Source organism: Ricinus communis, chromosome 7 (genome assembly GCF_019578655.1).
Source record: "Ricinus communis isolate WT05 ecotype wild-type chromosome 7, ASM1957865v1, whole genome shotgun sequence".
NCBI lineage: Eukaryota > Viridiplantae > Streptophyta > Magnoliopsida > Malpighiales > Euphorbiaceae > Ricinus > Ricinus communis.
In genome coordinates, this window is record NC_063262.1 from 5,229,477 (window position 1) to 5,249,756 (window position 20,280).

Below are 20,280 nucleotides of genomic sequence, written 5' to 3' on the forward strand. Positions count from 1 at the left end.
ATTCCATTACTTGGAGGCTTGTTCCCTCCAAGGTTAATTTGTCTCTAAATTTTGTTACCAGCAAACCAAAAAGACAAAATAACAGCTAGAATGACAGCTATTATAAAATGATAATAATAAATAAGGACAAATGACAGATAACAACTTTTCTGCGAGCTCTAATATTCTTTCAACCTCTCGCCCATCATTGGCTGCTCCTGAATGGCCATATTACTTCTAGAATTTCTATTACTACTACATTCTTCTATGATTGACACAACCTCCTTATCATGGATAATAGTTGCATTCCCTTGGATCATGACAGTTAACTGATTAATAATCATGGTTACTGTTCTCCTAGATAGAGGGGTAGGAAACTAAATCTTTGGATCTAATATCTAATTAGTATTAATATTTTAATTTTTTTTTCTTTTAGTACCAATATTTTTTATTTCTATTTCAATTTAGAATACTTATAATTTTTTCAGTCTATTTCTACTGACATAAAATAAAATATTCTTAATTGATTTACCATATTAGTAATGTCAACTCATTAATCCTACTAAGCATGTGGAACACATCTGTAAATTTATTTTTCAAGCTACACACATTTAAATATGGGTACTATGTTCTTAGTAGGATAAGTTATTAGTGAGTTGACACTGTTGATGTTGTGAATGAATTAGGAATATTCCATTTCGATGGCTATCTCAGCAAAAATTAGTCATAAAAGTTGTAGGTATCCTAAATTGGAAAAAAAAAAAAGGCAAAACGATCCTAGATATCCCGATCCTTGATTATTTTTACGAATCTACCCTCAGCTTTAAAATTTATCAATTTGGTTCACCATCTTTACGTATTATATCATATCTACCCACAATAGTTTTGGCATGTGCAACTCATGACATGGCATGCACACATAGTTTATTTGTTTGACTACATGGCTTATAACTTAAAAAAGCTCAAAACTCACCGTTTTATGCTTAAATAAAGGAAAGGAAAAACCATCCTAACTACTATGACATTTCACCATTTTTTCAAATGTACCCTCACTTTATAATTTTATCTTTTTGGTCCATTATCTTTGCGTTCTATATCAAATATATCCAAGTTGTTTCAAGCATGTGCCTATGATGATATTAAATAAATTCAGACAAATATAATATTAATGTCAAATAAAAATACTACAAAAAGTTATTCGAGTCAATATTGTATGCATTATATATGTCTACTCAATGAATCTAAATAAAAACAAATGCTTCAATGTTGTTTTTAGTACACATATGCACTTGCAATTTCTTAAACTTCTCGGAAGGCTTTGGCAGAACATGCTACCCATCTTGAATCACCAAAGTTGCATTCTTATTAGTCTTTGGTATTATTGTCCTATAGGATCCGACCACCTTTTCTTTTCCTTTTAAACAAATTGATGTATGTTGGTAATAAAAAAAACACATATGCGTGCCACGTCATTATAGGCACACGCCTGAAACAACTTGGATAGATTTGATATAGAACACAAAGATGATGGACCAAAAAGATAAAATTATAAGGTGAGGATATATTTGAAAAAATAGTAAAAGATCGTGGTAGTTGAGATGGTTTTTCTTGTCCTTTATTGAAGCATAAAACGGTGAGTTTTGAACTTCTTTAAGTTGTAAGCCATATAATCAAAAAAATAAGCCACGTATGCATTGCCATGTCATGAGTGGCACACACCAAAATGATTGTGGGTAGATATGATACAATACGCAAAGATAGTGGACCAAATTGAAGATGACGGCAGATTCATGAAAATGATCAAAGTATGAGGTATTTGCAATCGTTTTACCTAAAAAAAAAATTAAAATATCAATTGCAATTGGATACAAGATCCAAAAATTTTATACCAACAGAGTAATTGACCTTAAAAAATATAGTTATATGCATATATCATCTATATATAAAATTAATCGATAAGTGATATATGTTTAATACATTAAACAATTAATAAAAAATCATTCATCCAACATGTGAATATAAAAAATTCAGTTATGTATCACTCATCCATTTATTACCTCAGAAAATCTTAAACCATTAGATAAATTTTCTCCTCTAATGCTTTATACAATTGTATACTACATGGTGTAAATAAACTCTACGCTTTGTGTTTATTAATGAGGGCTGATAATACAAAAGAAAGTTCTAATAATTAGCCACAGATTTTTTTTTATATGTTGCTGCTATAGCCTATAGTCTTGAACAACAGGACTTGAATAAATAAAAAAAAAGTAAGGATAAAGGGTCACTTTCATCCCTGAATCTGGAACACAAATTCAAACACAGGTTGAAATAAATTATTGGACTAAATACATCTATAACTTATCATTTTTGGCTCAAATTTAAAAATTAGCGTGAGTTGCACTCTCTAAATAAATATTAATTTAATCAATAAAGGTTTTCAGGGAATTATATTTTATTGTTGAAAAGTTTTTTTTCTTTTCAAAAAAGTATTGAGTTTTCTCTTTTGATTTTATTGGAACTTAATAGTGTTGGTTTAATCCATGGACTTGTTCAAATGGTCTTCTTTAGGTTAGTTTATTCTTGAAATGCCTCTAGTTTGCAGAATGTTTGTTAAGAAGGAATCATTGACTTGAGTTGTATAATGTGTGTGTAAATTTATATATTCTATGAGTAATGTGTGTATAAAAAAAGAAAAACTATAATATTGACTCTGAAGATAGATTTTGAAAGAAAAATGGAGATTATATTGCCCGAAAATGGGGCTATGTATGTCCTGTTGAATTTGATGGGATTATGGTCCAATTTTAAAATGGAAGTTTCTGCCTAATTTTTAATAAAATTATATGTAATCAATTGAATTTTAGTTAGTAAAGAAGGTTGTAGCTGGATTTTATATTCGAAAGGGATATGCAGGAAGTTTGATTGAAAATTCAAGTTTAGTTCAATTAAAAAATATAGTTTTCTACTTTTATTTATCTTCCAAGTGAAAGATGAATAAGAAATGCCAAGTTTTGCAGACCCACTTGAAGATTGGAATAGTAAAAAATCACCAGGCCATTATATGATTCTGTAACACTTCTATTCCTTCGATCCATATCTGCTCATTTTGATACTCTAGCCAATCAGTTTACCCCACCATTGTCAGCTTTTCAGGAATTAAGTTAATCAGTAAATGACTTTCTTGCCTGAAGCTAAGATCATCTCCGCCTCATTCAAGTTCTTATGGCTCTTCGTACAGAATATGAACATGTTAAAGCCTCTCTCTATTGCATCAGAATCCCCTTTTGACATTAGATATTCAAGAAATTATTTTTGAGGAAACAAGACTCAGGCTAGATAAGAACTCTTCATATCAAAGTTGTTCTTGTCACTTTTTATTAGAGATCCCACCTCACTATTGAATAAGAGATACAAACAATTTATAAGGATTGAAGTCCAACCAACCAAGTGGCTAGTTGTAGTCATTTTATATATTAGTTGGACTCAAACCCAATTCTATTATTTAGATCCTACACTCTTTCGTTCATTTAACTCCCACCTTAATCAAATCAATTCAAATTTCTTAATACTCTTCCAAGCCATACTAGCCGAAATCAGGAACCAAGTGCTGCAAGAATTGTCGTCAGAATGGCCACAATGTTGCTAGCTGTCCAACTATTGGGTTGCATCTGTTGTCATGAACTTGGTCATATTCTTGGCCAACTCGACCGCCAGGGCCTAAGGTAAGGTAACATCTACTCAACGTCAGTACAATTAGAATGTCCAGCTTCTCCTTCTCCTGTTGCTTATTTGTTACTTCAGGAACAAAACCTGCACATGATTCAGAATCTTGGATGAGCTGATTCTCTCTCCTCGTCATTTCTGCATCAAACTCAGGGTGGCTTCCACTTAATCCACCTTGAGTTTGAGAGGAAGGGTGGGATTCAGAATGATTATCATGATTACACCCTAAAACCTGACAATCGAATATATATCATATTTGATTAGTCTTGATTTTGGTTTATGTTCTTCTATTTCGTATTAACGTAGGTAATGAGAAAGAATACTCTTATAATTATAATTATAATCAAATTGGAAGACCAAAATCAACTGTTAGTACACTTGTTTATTGGCAGTCTTTCAACCTTGGAAGAACCTTCAACGAAGTTTGCCATAAAGCTTCATAAAAATCGTATTGGGAAAAAGAAAAAAAAAAAAAAAAAAGAGTCAAAAGATTGCGACAAGAGAAAATAACTGGTGGATACAATGTAAAATTGACCAAGTTAAACATTTACATGTCTATGTCAGAGGCAAGTTTCTCCATCTTTCCTATCTGTCAAACACAGTCTTCCCAATAAGCTGCCTGCCACCACTACTAAATGCTGATGGTATTACAACTCATTGGTATTGTCTTTTACTCAATTAGTTTCTACTGATAATCCTGTTCTACAATAACTTCTAGGTAATGATTTTGGACTGGGCAGGTAAGATGCTTAATTATCATATATATATATATATATATATATATATATATATATATTATGTAATGTAATAATTTTTTTAAAAAAATTTTATTAAAAATCTAATGAATCGTAATTGTATATAATATGATAGAATAGTTATTTTCTTATATATTTCTCATTATATATTTTATTTATAAATGGAATAAATTCTTACGAATATTGATAGGTCGAATGAATAGATTTGAGTTCAAAATTTTATGAGTATTATATCAATCAAATCAAAATTTTTTGTTTTAAAAAGTAATATATATATTCTTAAGAGGTGAATTGGTTCTTGTTGTAAAGTAATGAAATTGAAGTTTTTAATTTTACTTTAACAGTAGAACAAATATTAATTCATCAATTCTTAACATATTTTTAGACCAACCAACTTTATCATATCATCGAGATAATAATAAAATAGTCAATTTTTCTTGAAGAAGGTTCCTAATCTACAAAATACAGATCATGATATTCTAAAAAAAGCCAATATTTTCCTCTAAAAAGAAAGAAAAACAATAAAAGAAATATTTTACATTATAATTGATGTAAAATGAATTCCATAAATGTTTCTAGAATGCAAAACCTACAAAACAAATCACCATACCCAAAAGAAAAAAGAAAAGACAACATTTTTACACAAAAACAATATTGAATAAGCATTTATATTAAATTTGGTAAATAAATTTCATAATTTTTTTCTAAAATTTATTTTAAATTCATAACTAAACCAAATTCTATCAAATTTAATAAATTCCAAATGAATTGGAAGCATATGAGATTATATTTTTATATCATAATAAAAAACACCCCTAATTCGAATACTTTATTCATCTCTCATCCATCTCTTGCTTCTTTCACTTGTCTCTTTCTTTTTCTTTGTTTTTGCTTTTAAATTCTACATCAATTTTTAAAGAAATTCTATATAGATTTTTAAAAAAGAAGAAAATCATTTTCAACCAAATTTGCAGTAAATTTTTCTGTATACGGGATTTGAACCAAATATGAAATCAATAAATTTAGATTTATCAAATAGAAGTAATTATTAGTATATTACTGGTAAATAGTCAATACAATGATGCAGAAAACTGCTAGATGGAGGGAAACAGAAGCAGAATAATCAGCTAGATTATGCATTAAACAAATGTTCACCATGAACAATTTGTTAACTAACATTTAACGGCGAGACGGAGTCTTACATTATAGACACCAAATTCCATTGTCATGATGTTCCATCAACGGTAACAGACAAGGAGAGAAACGAAATTGAAGGGTTGCTCCGCCCAATTATATTTTAAAGCTGAATTAATTAAAAAAACATATATAATTTAGACCCAACCAACCAAGACTTTGTTTTAATATTAATTTAACGCCAATGTATTCAATATACCAACTGATAATCATTTTTGTATTCTTCCCGTTCAAACTCCCTTTCATCATCTTCCTTCTTATGCTTCCCCTCTAACTTCCACATTTCAAGTCAAACCGAAAACCTATCCTATCAACCCCCTTTTTCTTCAGGATTTTCCCTTCGTTTTGATACCCTTCTGTTGTCGTGGCTCGAGGATGTTTCTTTTGTGAAAATCTGCTGGAGTTATTGCTCAAATGATATTGTGTTTCTAGGCCAAGTTGCAACTTCTTGTTGTATTCAGTTTCAAGTAGCAGAGAATAGCCAAGTCTGGCTGTATATGTTTATGTTGGTTTAGGCTAGAAAACTGCAGGTGAGACATGCTTGAGTTAGTGGAGTTCAGGGAAACTCACAACTTGAGGAAATAGCTGTCTGATTATGAGGCTGATGAGCCGATATGGGGCGAGCTGCGTTTAAGATGAGAAGATGATGGGAGGCAAGCATAACTGGAGTATAAGAGGTGCTGAGTGCTTGTTCCTTTGCATGTTCATACTCATCCAGTCGACTCTTGCACAGGAAGGTTAGTATTCATGTAATTTGAGTATAATGGTTGTTAAATATATTAAAATGGAACCTGGTCTTTTGCTAAAACTTGCATAGAATTTCAGATCAGCTTTAATCATGTCGAATCTTGCTTTCCTGTAAACCTGGAATCTAGATCTACATTCTGTGAATTGCCTGGAGGAGTATCATTCTGCAGAACTGATTGCAAAATTCCAACGATTAATCCTATTAAAACTTTTACTGACCTGACAATCTGTTCTACCTGTTCAACTGGTAAACCTAACCCCTATGAATGTTTATGCTCTAGAGTTAAAATGACAATTCTAGTCAGCCAATAAAAATACATCGCAAAACTATGAGTTTGCAGCTAATCCGCTAGAGAACCTATGATCCTGATAACTAGTGAAACTAGAACTTTGACAGATGTGACACATAATCTAATGCATTCGGTTAAAATAAACAATTAATAAAATTTAGTATAATAGAAGTGTACCTGACATGATCTTGAACTGTTCTGACAAAGAATGCAATTCATGAGTGATTTGAATATTTTATAGCATTTGAAGAAGTTCCAAGATACAAGACCATACACAACTTCTGACAATGTTCAAATCATTCACAGGAAAAGCAAAATCTTGATGACCTAAAAATATGTGGATTTTTTGCAGGGTTCAAAAGCATCAAATGCTGTGCTGAATCATTTTCTATAGATAACAACAATATAAGTTGGACATCAGATGATAAACTGCTCCCAGATAATGGACATTGCCAGAGAATAACACGGGCAGCAGCAAACTATACAGGTTATGATAAAGTTCGGCTTTTCAACATTAAATCAGGCAAGAGATGTTACAACTTGCAGACAACTAAAGACCAAGACTATCTGATAAGAGGTACATTCCTTTATGGAGATCTACTGGGATCTTTGGGCTCTTCCTTTGATGTTTTGATTGGGGTCACAAAAATAAGCAAAGTGACCTCATTTGAGGATTTGGAGGTTGAGGGCGTTTTTAGAGCTACCAACGAATATATAGACTTTTGCTTAGCGCACAACAAGGGGCATCCACACATTTCAAAGCTTGAACTCAGGCCTCTGGCAGATTCAAAGTATTTACAAGGAAGTGCTTCGAGTGTTTTCAGATTGATTAGCCGAAATGATGTAGGGAATGCAGGAGATGCTATCAGGTATATATCCCATAGTTCCTTTACGGGAAAAAAATAATAAGGATAATCTGCTGAAATGGATGCAAAAAGAAGTTTTAGAAGCTAAAAGACAGCAATAGCCATTCTGACATCTGATGGAATCTGAAAAATTAAAATGAACCACAGCAGTTTTGGAGTGGTGAATTCAGATGATAGGTACTTCTTCAGAATACCTAAATGACAGCATGCCAGTAGCACTAGTTCTTTTCAGAACAGTGCATGCTTACTTCTATTATTGCCTTCTCTCTCCATTTCTTAAAAACACAATCAATGTCATGGCTACCATTACCTGAAACTACAACCACATTAAACTCTAACAGCCAATAAGGTATCAAAATGTTTATTGCTGCTTGTCGGATGTTGTTTTCCATGCTCACTTACCTTTTCCACTAATAAGAGCAATGGCACTGCTTGTTTTCCAGGAACACCATAGGTTCACAAACTATTCACAGCCTTGTGTAGGATAAAAGAAAAACGCTATTCTCAAGCCAAAGAGATTAAGTCAGCAGTCCATCTAACATTAAATGTTGCGAGTTGTTGAATAGTAAGCAAAATTTACACAACTACTAATATTATTAAAAATGACAAGAGGCAAGTTATTCCACTTGCACAACCTTCCAGGCTTCAAACCTCATCCCCCTTTTTCCTATACTTATTTTAGCCAAGTCAACTACCATAACCATTTCTACACTGCACTCGAGTGATAAACTTTCCTTCAAAACAAAAATGTATGTGTTGACTGAATTTAAAGCCGATGTAAGAGAATTATAAGAATCTTCCTTTACATATTACAGCAGGAAATTTTTTTTTTCTTAGAGTAAGTATTTATAATAATCAAGATTTTCCAAGTTCTCAGACATATTACCTATCTTTACACTTGCCAATTTCAGGTACCCACATGACAAATTTGACAGAATCTGGGAAATTCTGGATCCCAGTATAGTTTCTATATCCCCAGATCCAGTGCCAGCTAGATCCAACACTGGTATCTACAACGCCAGCACAACAGTGCCTACTGAAGTTCTCCAAACTGCACTAACACACAGAGATCGATTAGAGTTCCTACACAAAAACCTTGATTCAGAAAATTACAATTACACTTTGTTCCTCTACTTTCTAGAGCTCAATTCCACTGTAAAGACTACACAAAGGCTGTTTAGCATCTTCATCAACAATGAGATTAAGCAGGAAGGAATTGACATATTATCCAGTGGATCAAACTATAAGGAAGTTGTGCTGACAGTCACAGCAAAAGGGTCTCTAAATTTGACTCTAGTCAAGGTCACAAATAAGTATGACTTTGGACCCATTTTAAACGCTTATGAGATCCTACAAGTGCAGCCATGGGTTCAAGGAACCAACCAGAAAGATGGTAAGTCCAATAGTTGCAACATATTAATCATAAATTTCACTTCATTTATACTTGATTAATTGTAGCACTACAGGGAGTCTGTTATGCGTGTTACTTAAGTTTCATCTCTTCTCAGTGGATGTAATAAAGCAGATGAGAGATAAATTGCTTCAGCATAACAAAGATAATGATATGTTGAAAGATTGGTCGGGAGACCCATGTCTTCCTCTCTCTTGGAAAGGTCTGACATGCCAACCGATGAGTGGGTCCCAAGTGATCACCATACTGTAAGTACTTCCAGTTTCCTTCAAAGAAACAACCATATTTCTACTGGAAGGCCCTTCTGTATATTCCCACTAAAGGGCCCTCTTTCTCCATTCATTATCTAGTACAATATTCTAATATTTATCATGGTTTCCAGGGACATCTCCTCAAGTCAATTTCATGGACCACTTCCTGATATTGCTGGGCTGACCAACCTAAGACAATTGTATGATTATCTACTAGCACTATAACTTGTTATATGGAAATACTGCAGTAAGCTCATGCACATAAAAAGAGCTTGCAACCATCTGATGAGAGCAAATACTTTCATCAGACAGTTGGAAGAAATATGCATGTGCAGGTAAATTGCCCAGCTGGTACCAAACCTTGGGACTGTATATCAATTTGATACCAAGACTTTAATTTGAATCAAAATGGTACCAAAAGTACAGAAAAGTATATCAATTTAGTTCAAATGTCCAATTTCCGACAACGGATGGTGACGTGGCAAGCTGAGGAGACAAAGTTAATTGACGTGGCACATGATGAGGGGGGAAACAGCCGGAATATACCTCCTCAACTTGCCACGTCACCATCCGTTGTCAGAAATTGGACATTTGGACTAAATTGATATATTTTTCTGTACTTTTGGTACCATTTTGATTCAAATTAAAGTCTTGTTATCAAATTGATATACAGTCCCAAGATTTGGTACTAGCTAGGCAATTTACCCCATGCATGTGCTTACTGGATCAGCACCCTTATTATGTTTATGTTTTCCTTAATAGAAACATAAGTTATACCCTGCTTCTGGTATGTAGGAATGTTAGCTACAACCAGTTCACTGGCAGCATACCACCATTCCAATCATCTTCCATGCTAACATCAGTGTAATTTTCTTTTCTCCATCCTTTAGCTATTAGACATCTAATAGTTTTCTGTTGACATTTAGTACATCGAAATTTTGAAGAATCTAAGAAATGAAAAGAGAGAACTGCAAGGAGCCTATAGAGAAAAATGCATACTTCAATCACTATGTATTACCGGAATACCTCCCTAAATTAATAAAGATGATTTTGAGAAAAAAAATGATTTATTAATAGTAGAAATTATTAATTTGCACAAATCTATTTGGAAAAAAACACTTCATATAGATAATGTCACTACATACTTCCAGAGAAAGTTTTTGTCCTGCTAATTGAGTCTTACATATTTATTGTTTGTTAGGTAACCAATGAGTTTGATACATATATCCAAAAAAATCGAATGCAAAGAATATGAGAGATTATTAATTATTGGAATATGTGTCTCCAATAAAAGATTACATATTTTTGATAGTTAGTATTAATTATTTTTTGATCAATTTGTATTAATTATTTGATAGCAGAAATATTCAATTATATATATAGAATGTGATCGGTTTCAATAAATTTTTCATTAATTATTAGAGGCTATTAACTAGTAGATTATCAATTTAGAAAGGTACTAATACAAAATTTCTAAGTTTCATTTAAAAAAAAAAAAACTAAGTTTCACAGTAGAAATTTTTACAGTGTTGCAAATGTCGTAATACACTGGAAAATCTGATTTACATTCAATTGACAGGGATCTGAGCCACAATGATTTGAATGGAAGTCTTCCAAACTGGTTGACCTTACTTCCAAATTTGACAACACTGTAAGTCCAACTAGTTATAGTTTTTTTTTTCCTTTCTTTCATATGTTGAAAAAGAACATCTATATAGATGGGACTTCCAAAACGATGTTCAATGTTTATATTGACTTGTGCCCTTCCTCCCCTAGAATTTTTGGCTGCAATCCTCAGTTCAGCAACGAGCTTCCTTCCAGTTTCAACAGCTCAAGAATTGCTACAGAGTACGAAACTATAATCTATACCTCTAAAGTGTATAACAATCCACTATCTAAGAATGAAAAATCTTACACTAGGTTGTTAAAATTTCAGCTATGGAGAATGTAAACAGAGAACAACTCGTAAAATACAAGGAATTGTCATAGGCACCATAACTGGTGGATCCTTCGTATTAGCTATCGGGCTTGGTTTGGTTTGCATCTACAGACACAAATTTGTGGCACTAGGGAAATTTAATGGTAAACGACAGCCAATGACAAAGAGTAAGTAACTGAATGCCCTTACTATTAGTTGAGAGTTTCAATTTACGGAAGCTAATTCTTAGGTTACATCTTCAAGATAAGATGATATCAGTCTCTGTTTATAGCAAATGCATTATGTTAGTTGATTCACCTTGTTTTCAGGTATGTTGCAGCCAAATGTGGCGCATGCAAAAGCATGTCATTTATAGGATATAATTGCCAAAAATTCCTTTAATTTCTCTGAAATTTGGATGCGATGCAATAAAAAAAATTAAAACAAAACTTTGAAGAGAGATGCATGCATAGCATAAACAAAGATCTTATTATCATTTGTGATGTAGAACAGAAATCACTCACAATGATTAATAAGCAAGTATATCCAAATGCATGCATGAATTCAGAGACAAATCATTGCATATGGCATATAAATAAATGTGAATAGGTATACGATGTATTACAATTTTACTCGTTCTAATTTATGACAAATTATCACCAGGTTGTTTTAGTCAATTATATCTTCTTTTCCGATATGTTTTACAGCAAAATACGCATCTCTTAACTAAAGTTTCCTACAAACTGCAGATGCCATTTTCTCCATGCCTAGCTCAGATGATGTTGCTTTAAAGTCGATAAATATTCAAATGTTTACTCTAGAATACATAGAGAATGCCACCCAGAAGTATAAAACCTTGATAGGTGAAGGAGGCTTTGGATCTGTATACCGTGGCACACTCCTTGATGGACAAGAAGTAGCCGTGAAGGTCCGGTCGACCACCTCGAGTCAAGGAACTCGGGAATTTGAGAATGAGGTAAAAGCCTTGTATTGTAATTTGCTTTCTACTTCAAAATAGCTCTCAATTTTTATTCAAAGTGTCAAACAGATAAATTATGCTAGACTCTGTCATAGATACACAGAATCTTATCCTATATCTTTCCAGTTCACTATTGTCCTTGTCTTTAATGTCCAATAAAAAATTTCTACATCTTAACATGCATCCTGAATTATATGAAATAACATGCCTTCTGAACATATTTTGGTTTATATAGCTGAGCAGTTTTTGTGTATTTTTACCAGAGAAACTACAAGAAAATTACAGTAGAAGATCTCTATTCTGCACAACTCCACAAATATGATTTCAGTATTAATGCCTACTGACAGCTGTTGTTAATGTATGCTACAGCTAAACCTGCTTTCTGCCATCCGTCATGAGAATTTGGTCCCCCTTCTAGGTTTTTGCTGTGAAAATGACCAACAAATCCTTGTTTATCCATTTATGTCCAATGGCTCTCTTCAAGATCGCCTATATGGTACTTTTCATCTAAATTCCCCACTAAATCGTTTCAACATTCATCTATTTTTAACAACCGTTTTCATAACAGGGGAAGCAGCAAAAAGAAAAACTCTAGATTGGCCAACCAGACTTTCTATTGCTCTTGGTGCTGCTCGAGGTATGTAACTAATAGGTATATTAAGCATTATTTGTTGTTGTGCTCAATCTAAAGGCAAAATGCATTATAATGGTTTAATAAAAATTCAGGGCTCACTAAAACTGAAAAATTCATGGGCTTAATAATGGGTTTTGTCCAATCTAAACCCAAAATCTGACATGAAAAATGAAGCTGGATTTCTTTCCAAGTCTGGTGTTATTATGGTATCAACAAACTAACAAAAGTCTCAGTTCAAAAGAATTATGCAATTTTTAGAAGTGCCCCTCAAGGACCTGAGCACTGAAACTCCAATGGGAAAAAAATAGTAGATGTACTTAAATCTTGAAGATTTTCAACAAATTGCTGGCAATTTAAAAAAACTGTTAGATATCATCTATTCAGTGTCAACAGAGACTTGAGCACATGTCAGTGCTGCTCCGATGCTATCCGTCCACTTAAATAGATGAGCGTCCCTCAAAGTAGTTTATATTCATGAAATGGAACTCTTTGACCCAATGGAGCTTCTGAATGGCTTAAATGCCACTTAGAGCGCTTAAGGTGGTTCAAACAAAATAACAGGCCTTAACCAGAGGCCATTATTCTAGACCTGGATACCACGATCTATTGATTTATAGAAGTCAAAGCCAATCTGAAAACCTTGTAACTCATATGTGACACATGCACCCTCTTATTCAACAATAGTTTTGAAAACCTAAATGTTGAGATAGATTTTGGAAAAATAAATGTCTTTTCAACTGTACTATTACCACAGTTACATGAAGATCAAAAGTAATATCAAACAGTATGATCATTGTTGCTTGACTATAATATAAATGCTGATGGAGCATGACAGGCAGACCATTACTTTGACATCTACTTAAATCAGCAACTTGGCTAATCAAAATAACTACCCTGAGTAACAAGTTACATCAGCTAAGGAATGTGAATTCCTCAGGCACCATATAGGAGAAATTGATCTCAGTAAGATAATGACTATCAGAAAGCGGAAAACTGTTCATGAGAAAGTGTCAGGATAGTTAGTACATGCACAAAAAGAACAATTGTTCTAATGGTGAAAAGATGGGTGGAGACCCACAAATCAAAGATCAGAGAATATTCTGTCAGACAACAATCACAATCAGGTGTTCTGTGAGAATCAACTATGTTGCCTGAAAATACAATCTCATGGGTAGGGAGTAAAGGATGAAAAGGGTACTAGTATAGTACAATTTAACAGCATTTACTATGTTATGGATTACAGTCTACAATTTAACATCATACACTAGTTATGGGTTAGTCTTTCAAAATCAAATTCCAGTTTCTAAAAAATTCTGACATGGGTTTATCAGAATTGCATAGTTTGATTACAGCAGTGTTTATTGGTTTTAGTTTATTCCCTTTTACCTTTATTTATCCACAATTAACAATTATATCAGGATGTTAAGAATATTTTCTTTTTTCAGGTTTGACACATCTTCATACATTTGCTGGCCGCTCTGTGATACATAGGGATGTGAAGTCAAGCAACATACTTTTAGATCAAAGCATGAATGCCAAAGTTGCAGACTTCGGCTTTTCAAAATATGCTCCTCAGGAAGGGGATAGTGGTGCTTCTCTGGAAGTAAGAGGCACTGCTGGATACTTGGATCCAGAGTAAGTATGCTTTCACAGATCTCAAGTTTCAATTTTGAAATTCAATTAACAATTGTTACAGATGTAGGGCACTAGAAGGCAATAAAGAGAATTTTAACATCTTACTAGCATTACAACTTGTGAAACTGAGAAAAAAAAAATTAAAATCTCACATTAAAATTCCTAATGCATCACAACCAAGGTTCCATCAATATCATACCTAAAGTAGAATTACATCAGGCAACTCCAAACAGCAACTTGGAAAATCTTCTCAATTCACTAATCAGTCAGTTATTGAGAGGTTAGATATACATACACAGATATATATACCCCATCAAAATCCAATAGATCCAAGATACTAAAACCAGGCTCTCAAGCAAAGCTGAAAACTCTAAATCCCATGGATCCTGAGCCAGAATGTATATAACATCAGACCTGCTTATGGTTCACCCAAATGCAACATACGACTCGATGCAAGAACTTGATAATTTCAACTGAAATAGCCCTATATATACAGACTACAGCATGCAGTTCTAGATTCCTGAGTTCCTTAACATGTTTTTTATGAGTTTCATGTTTGTTTCCATAACTCCTGTACCATGAGAAAGATATAAACTGCTTGATTTCACAATTGTCTCTTACGTAACCCTCTCCACAAGCAAATGCACATTGGATATTCTTTATGTAGTGACCAACTGCAGTTGTTCAGAAAGCTTATAATGCTGAACGGGACCTCAATGCTGGTCACATATTAGCAAAATGAAAATATAACTGCAAAAAGTGCATAACATTGAGTCATATTTAATATCTCTTATCATTCAGGTATTATTCAACGCAGCACCTATCAGCAAAAAGCGATGTCTTTAGCTTTGGGGTGGTTCTACTCGAAATAGTCAGTGGTCGGGAGCCTCTCAACATTAAGAGGCCACGAAACGAGTGGAGCTTAGTTGAATGGGTATGTTTAAAGTCAAGCTTTCTCCAACCTGAAAGGAGTAATGTTAATCCCTCTAGAGTGCCAGCAAAGCACCTCCTCACCCCACACCCCCTCACACACCACCCCGCCCCCACTTTAATTGTAAACTGACAGAAGACAATTTTTTCCTGCAGGCAAAACCCTATATCAGGGAGTCAAAGATTGATGAAATTGTGGATCCTAGCATAAAAGGAGCTTATCATGCAGAGGCGATGTGGAGAGTAGTAGAAGCTGCACTGGCGTGCATTGAGCCTTTCTCTGCATATAGACCATGCATGGCCGACATTGTCAGGGAGTTGGAGGATGCTTTGATAATAGAAAACAATGCATCTGAATATATGAGGTCCATAGACAGCATAGGAGGGTACAGCTTTGGAGGGTCAAATCGCTTTTCAATAGTCACAGATAAGAAGAATGTTTTACCACCACCCACACCAACACCAACAACACCATCACCCATTAACACACAAACCTTGGCTCCTCCAGAGCCAAGATAGTAGACAGGTTATGTGATGTTAATGAGCTATTATCAGTTTTGTTTCATCACGTGACAAAATTATAAGAGAAAATTGACGATAAGTCCCAAATGCTGTATTTTATATATAAGTGCCCATTTTTTGTCCTGACTATTAAGGAATCTACTTCTTGCGAGGTGGAAATAGCCGCACCCCCAATCTGTCTAAGAGACATGAATAGATGCTGTCCATACTTCCATTACATTATGATTACAACAATAGGAATTAGGAATAATTGCCAAAATAGTGAAACAAATTTAAATCTGGACAACAACACAAAAATAGTAGTTGAAGCATCTTTATTAATTTTAACCCAAAAAAGGAACTGTTGAAGGACTTGCTTTCTGACTTGAGAATTACCCTTTCTAGTTCCCCCCAAGTACCTCAAGACCAAAAAACGACATTGGGAATGTTCTAGTTAAAAATCACATATCCAAATGGTATCCAACAGCATAATGACCACCCTAAAACAGGTTTAAGATGTTATCCATAGTTTTCCTTTATCACAAATGCCTTGTTTACCAATCTACTCCCCTGTACGACTTCGTTTTTGTTTTGTCTACTAAATAGTCCAACTTTTCATTCTCCACTTTACAATGTTTCACATGACAGAAAAATAAAAAATGCTTTAAAACAATGTTCTGTTAAACTAAGTAAAAGATATCTTCCATGAAATTGCAAACTTTTTTCAATTTTATTCACTACAACACTTTTTTAATTTCTAATGCCTTTTTTTATGGTCTCTCATTTTGTAACAAATGTATTAAAAAGAATTATAAAAGATGTTATAAAATTTTCACCATAGAAAGGCAACATTATTTCCACTTTTTTATTGGTAAAACTTAGTTACAGTGTTATACAGAACATTTTTTAGTAAGAAATAAATATACTCTCAACTATAGAAGAAAAAATTTAATAAGACAAGAAATTTGAAAAATGATTTTCTATTCTTCACAAACTAAAATAAGTCAAATTTTCTATTGAAAACTTAAGTAGCGAATCGAAACTAATAATTGATGAAACACAAAACTGTTATGCAAAAATATGGAGAAGCTTTGGAATTTCTCTTAGGAATTAGCAATTTTATGGTGTGTAGAAACTGATTGCCAGACATGGTTAGATTTTACAGAAACTATACACATGTCACTATCAGTATACGACCGATCATCTTGGCTCCATGTGATGAAAAGTAAACCAAGTAAACATCTTTTGTTCATCTCATGTACTTTCACGTACTTTATATAGTTTTGACTTCATTTTTCTAATTCTAAACATGTATAAGCACCCTAACCTCAGCTGCATTTCTTTAATGGAAATGATACTTCAAAGCCCAGAAGTTGTTAGTATAACCCATAACTAACCTAGTCATTCTACAAAAGGTATATATAAGCTTAAACATTAAAAGAAACCTAGCCTTTAAAAAAATTAGAGACGTGCACCACGAGAATTTAACAAAGGAAGATTAATTTAAACAACTTGTTTGTGAAGTATTTTCACGGTGCTTCAGTACAGAAGAAGCTTAACCTGAGGTAATTCACAACATGGTGACCTATTATTATATCGTGAATGTCATTTCCCCTTAGATAATCAAAATATGGTTTGACAGTGCCAGTAGCACTTCTAGTTCCACATTTTCTTCAAATGTCATGCAACAAAAATACCAGCAGTGCAATAACTAACCAGTTAACCCAGAGCCATCATATTTTCAGCACCACAAACACCAAGTGCATTGTTTCGTGACAAATCCCCCAAAGGATGACAACTTCAAGTAGAATTTTCCATCAATGATGAAATAACCAAATCGGATGCCCTGGGTGCTCTATGACAAAGTGGCTTATCATTCAAACTTGATGGAGGATAGCTTTAGTATAAAACTGTTCTGCATTTAATTTGTGGAAAAAATATTGGCTTTGAAAGATATTCAGATCTGTTTATGTAGAAACATAAGGGAGAAAAAAAAAGATAGAAAGCTTCTAAAAGTCACACTTAGAAGTACATGGACGCCCACCGAGGGCTCCTTCGGCATCACACCTAGGTTAGGATAATTGCATCATACAACTAATAATAGCAAATCTGCCATAATATTAAACTCAAAACTTTGAAAATTGAAAATAAAAAAATTACAAGCCTAGGTATTTATAGACTAAAAACTAATCCTAACATTACTAGGATAGAAATAAAATAACTTCTAAATACTCCTAATGATATTAGGATTCCAAAATACAACTACATATAAACTTCTTAACCAAGAAGTGAGGAAAAAAAACTCTTACTTCCATTATTAAGATTTAAATTCCTTATTCCAATGTTCTTGTCCTGCATTAAAACTTTATACGAATCCTAGCCAGCATGTTAGGGTTCATGCTAGTAGAAGACTGCTTCATAGAGTGGCCAATTAAGTTGTAATGAAATATGAAGGAAGATATTTGTGATGATCATAAAGTGTCTCCCATGCACAAGAATGCTCAATTTGCAAGAATTGGATGAAGGTCATCGAGAGTGATTGAATTGAAAATTGAAGGGGTTAGTGGCAGAAATTCTTTCCATCAACCATTCAAAGAACATGGTTATGCAATATTCTGCCGTGTAGAATGCTATCGCTTGCTAGTATTTCAATATTCTCTAGAATTTTGTTCTTGACCCTTATATTTTTTGAGCATCAATTCCTCGTCAAGCTAACCTAAAGCAGAAAACATCATCAAGGGACCATTCCATTTAAATTTTCATTACCTACACCCAAATCCTTCATCCCTATCTGGAATGATTCTTGTGCTAGAATTCATTTAATATAATACCCTTCAAGCATTTGGCTAAAAAGAATTCACTTCAACTGAGTTCTCGCATTTTATCATTTACTTCCAAAAAGGCCCATTAACAGATGCTAAGCAACACATATAAACAAATAAAAGAGCAAAAGGCAAAATAAAGAACACACGTGCATATATATAATATTACGGACCAAAAGGTATACAAGATCAAGCATGCTTGATTTCAAAATAGCAATACAGAGAACAAAAAGCGCTTCAATTAATCAGAATTGAGTACAAATAATAACAGCATTATCGTGATCAATCAGGTAGTAAAAAGATTAGGGTTAGCAGTAGCAGTACCCACTTGAACTTCTAGCAGCTCCAAACGTCGCTCCAGCGTGTCAAGCTTCTCATTTAGCGATGCCAATTTACTCTTTGTGGTTGCCTCTGAAAAAACACAACAAATATGAAGAATAAAAAAAAAAAAAAACTGAAACGACAGGATGTCAGGAGATAAAGAAGAAGAAAAGGTACCGAATTGGAGAAGGAAATCAAAGAGGCGACGGACATTGAGAGAAATATGAGAAATGAATTCTCGATTTTCCCAATCCGCTTGAACTGCTATTCCTACATTTACTGCGTTCGTTATTCCTCCTGCTCTTGCCATTCTACCACTTCAAAATCCCTAGTTTTTGTCTCTGCTAAGATTTTTTTTTTTTTAAATTGGCTTCGATTCTTTTCTCTCTTTTGATTCTTTTGAGCTGGTTTCAGGTAGCTGGTAGTTGGACGAGTGACCTCTTCTTTTTCCATTTCGTTAAGGCACGCTCTCATTATTTCCTTCGTGTTTTTTCTTCGGCATAATTACAAATTTCATATTTTAACTTTTTTCTTTTGTTATTTTAGTGCTAAAATTATCTTTTTAATTAAATACTTAAACTTATTAAAAATATTCAGTACAATAATTTTATAAACTAACATATTTATTTAATTTATTTTAAATAATAAATTAATTTAAATATTTTTTTAAAATAATATTAAATTTTTTTATTTTTTATTTTTTATTCATTTTCAATACTATTTTTTAAAATTAATTCATTTCTCATAAAATTAAAAAAATTTATTTTATCTTTTATTCATTCAAATAAAAATTAAAAAATCAAATATCATTTACTTTTTTTTTTATTTTCGTACATTCACTTCAAAAAATATAAAAATAAATATATTCTTTTATCTCAAAATAATAATAAGAAAAATAAATATTGAATGTTATAAAATATTAATTTTTAGAAATTAAAAGATGATGAATAAATTTATCTAAAAAATAAATAAAAATAAAAATATTTAATCTAAATTTATTTTAGTGCTAAGAAGATTTTATAAAAAAAAAAATTGTAAATCATGATGAATAAAAGTATTTAGATTGTTCAATATGAAAAATGAATTGAATTATTACTTTAACCTATAAAATATATAAAAAATATCATAATATATATAAATTAGCAGGTTCGACGTTTAACTGGATAAAAAATAATAATTCAAATGCTGAAATAGAAAAAATCAAAAAATTAAGATACTAAATTTATAATTATACCTTTATTATTTTTGCAAATCAATCTATAAATTTTATTATTTATATATTTATAGATAAATTTACCTATTTCATATTTTAAAAATGAAA

The 20,280-nt window shown here is 32.7% G+C and overlaps 2 protein-coding genes across 6 annotated transcripts; one reads left to right on the plus strand and one right to left on the minus strand.

Moving 5' to 3' along the window:
* Positions 1-3,379: 3,379 nt before the first annotated feature.
* Positions 3,380-19,496, minus strand: LOC8270245 (protein BRICK 1). 5 transcript variants are annotated; one of them, XM_025158787.2, is made up of 3 exons: positions 19,137-19,496; positions 18,963-19,049; positions 3,380-3,792 (listed from the first exon to the last, which is right to left on the minus strand). In XM_025158787.2, exons 1-3 carry the CDS (start codon positions 19,267-19,269, stop codon positions 3,605-3,607), a joined length of 408 nt encoding a protein of 135 aa, XP_025014555.2. In that variant the 5' UTR covers positions 19,270-19,496; the 3' UTR covers positions 3,380-3,604. The 5 variants fall into 5 exon arrangements, with proteins under 5 accessions (XP_025014555.2, XP_025014556.1, XP_015579692.1 ...); XM_025158788.2 differs by lacking the exon at positions 3,380-3,792 and adding an exon at positions 8,250-8,608 and having other exon boundaries at positions 19,137-19,467; XM_015724206.3 differs by lacking the exon at positions 3,380-3,792 and adding an exon at positions 17,300-17,731 and having other exon boundaries at positions 19,137-19,467.
* LOC8270244 (nodulation receptor kinase) lies at positions 5,562-15,966 on the plus strand. Its single transcript, XM_015724202.3, has 15 exons — positions 5,562-6,391; positions 7,044-7,560; positions 8,469-8,950; positions 9,066-9,216; positions 9,351-9,419; positions 10,015-10,083; positions 10,799-10,870; positions 10,996-11,067; positions 11,156-11,325; positions 11,887-12,113; positions 12,486-12,612; positions 12,685-12,753; positions 14,196-14,385; positions 15,187-15,319; positions 15,472-15,966. Exons 1-15 carry the CDS (start codon positions 6,298-6,300, stop codon positions 15,832-15,834), a joined length of 2,805 nt encoding a protein of 934 aa, XP_015579688.3. The 5' UTR covers positions 5,562-6,297; the 3' UTR covers positions 15,835-15,966.
* Positions 19,497-20,280: the final 784 nt, after the last annotated feature.

Bases quoted from the DNA above. Each gene is read 5' to 3' on its own strand.
- LOC8270244 (XM_015724202.3), top strand. From the start codon at position 6,298: ATGATGGGAGGCAAGCATAACTGGAGTATAAGAGGTGCTGAGTGCTTG. The intron at 6,392-7,043 runs GTTAGTATTCAT...GATTTTTTGCAG, and splicing joins GTCGACTCTTGCACAGGAAG to GGTTCAAAAGCATCAAATGC. The intron at 10,871-10,995 runs GTAAGTCCAACT...TTCCTCCCCTAG, and splicing joins CTTCCAAATTTGACAACACT to AATTTTTGGCTGCAATCCTC.
- LOC8270245 (XM_025158787.2), bottom strand. From the start codon at position 19,269: ATGGCAAGAGCAGGAGGAATAACGAACGCAGTAAATGTAGGAATAGCA. The intron at 19,050-19,136 runs GTACCTTTTCTT...GTGTTTTTTCAG, and splicing joins TGATTTCCTTCTCCAATTCG to AGGCAACCACAAAGAGTAAA. The intron at 3,793-18,962 runs GTACTGCTACTG...AATCATGTGCAG, and splicing joins GCTGCTAGAAGTTCAAGTGG to GTTTTGTTCCTGAAGTAACA.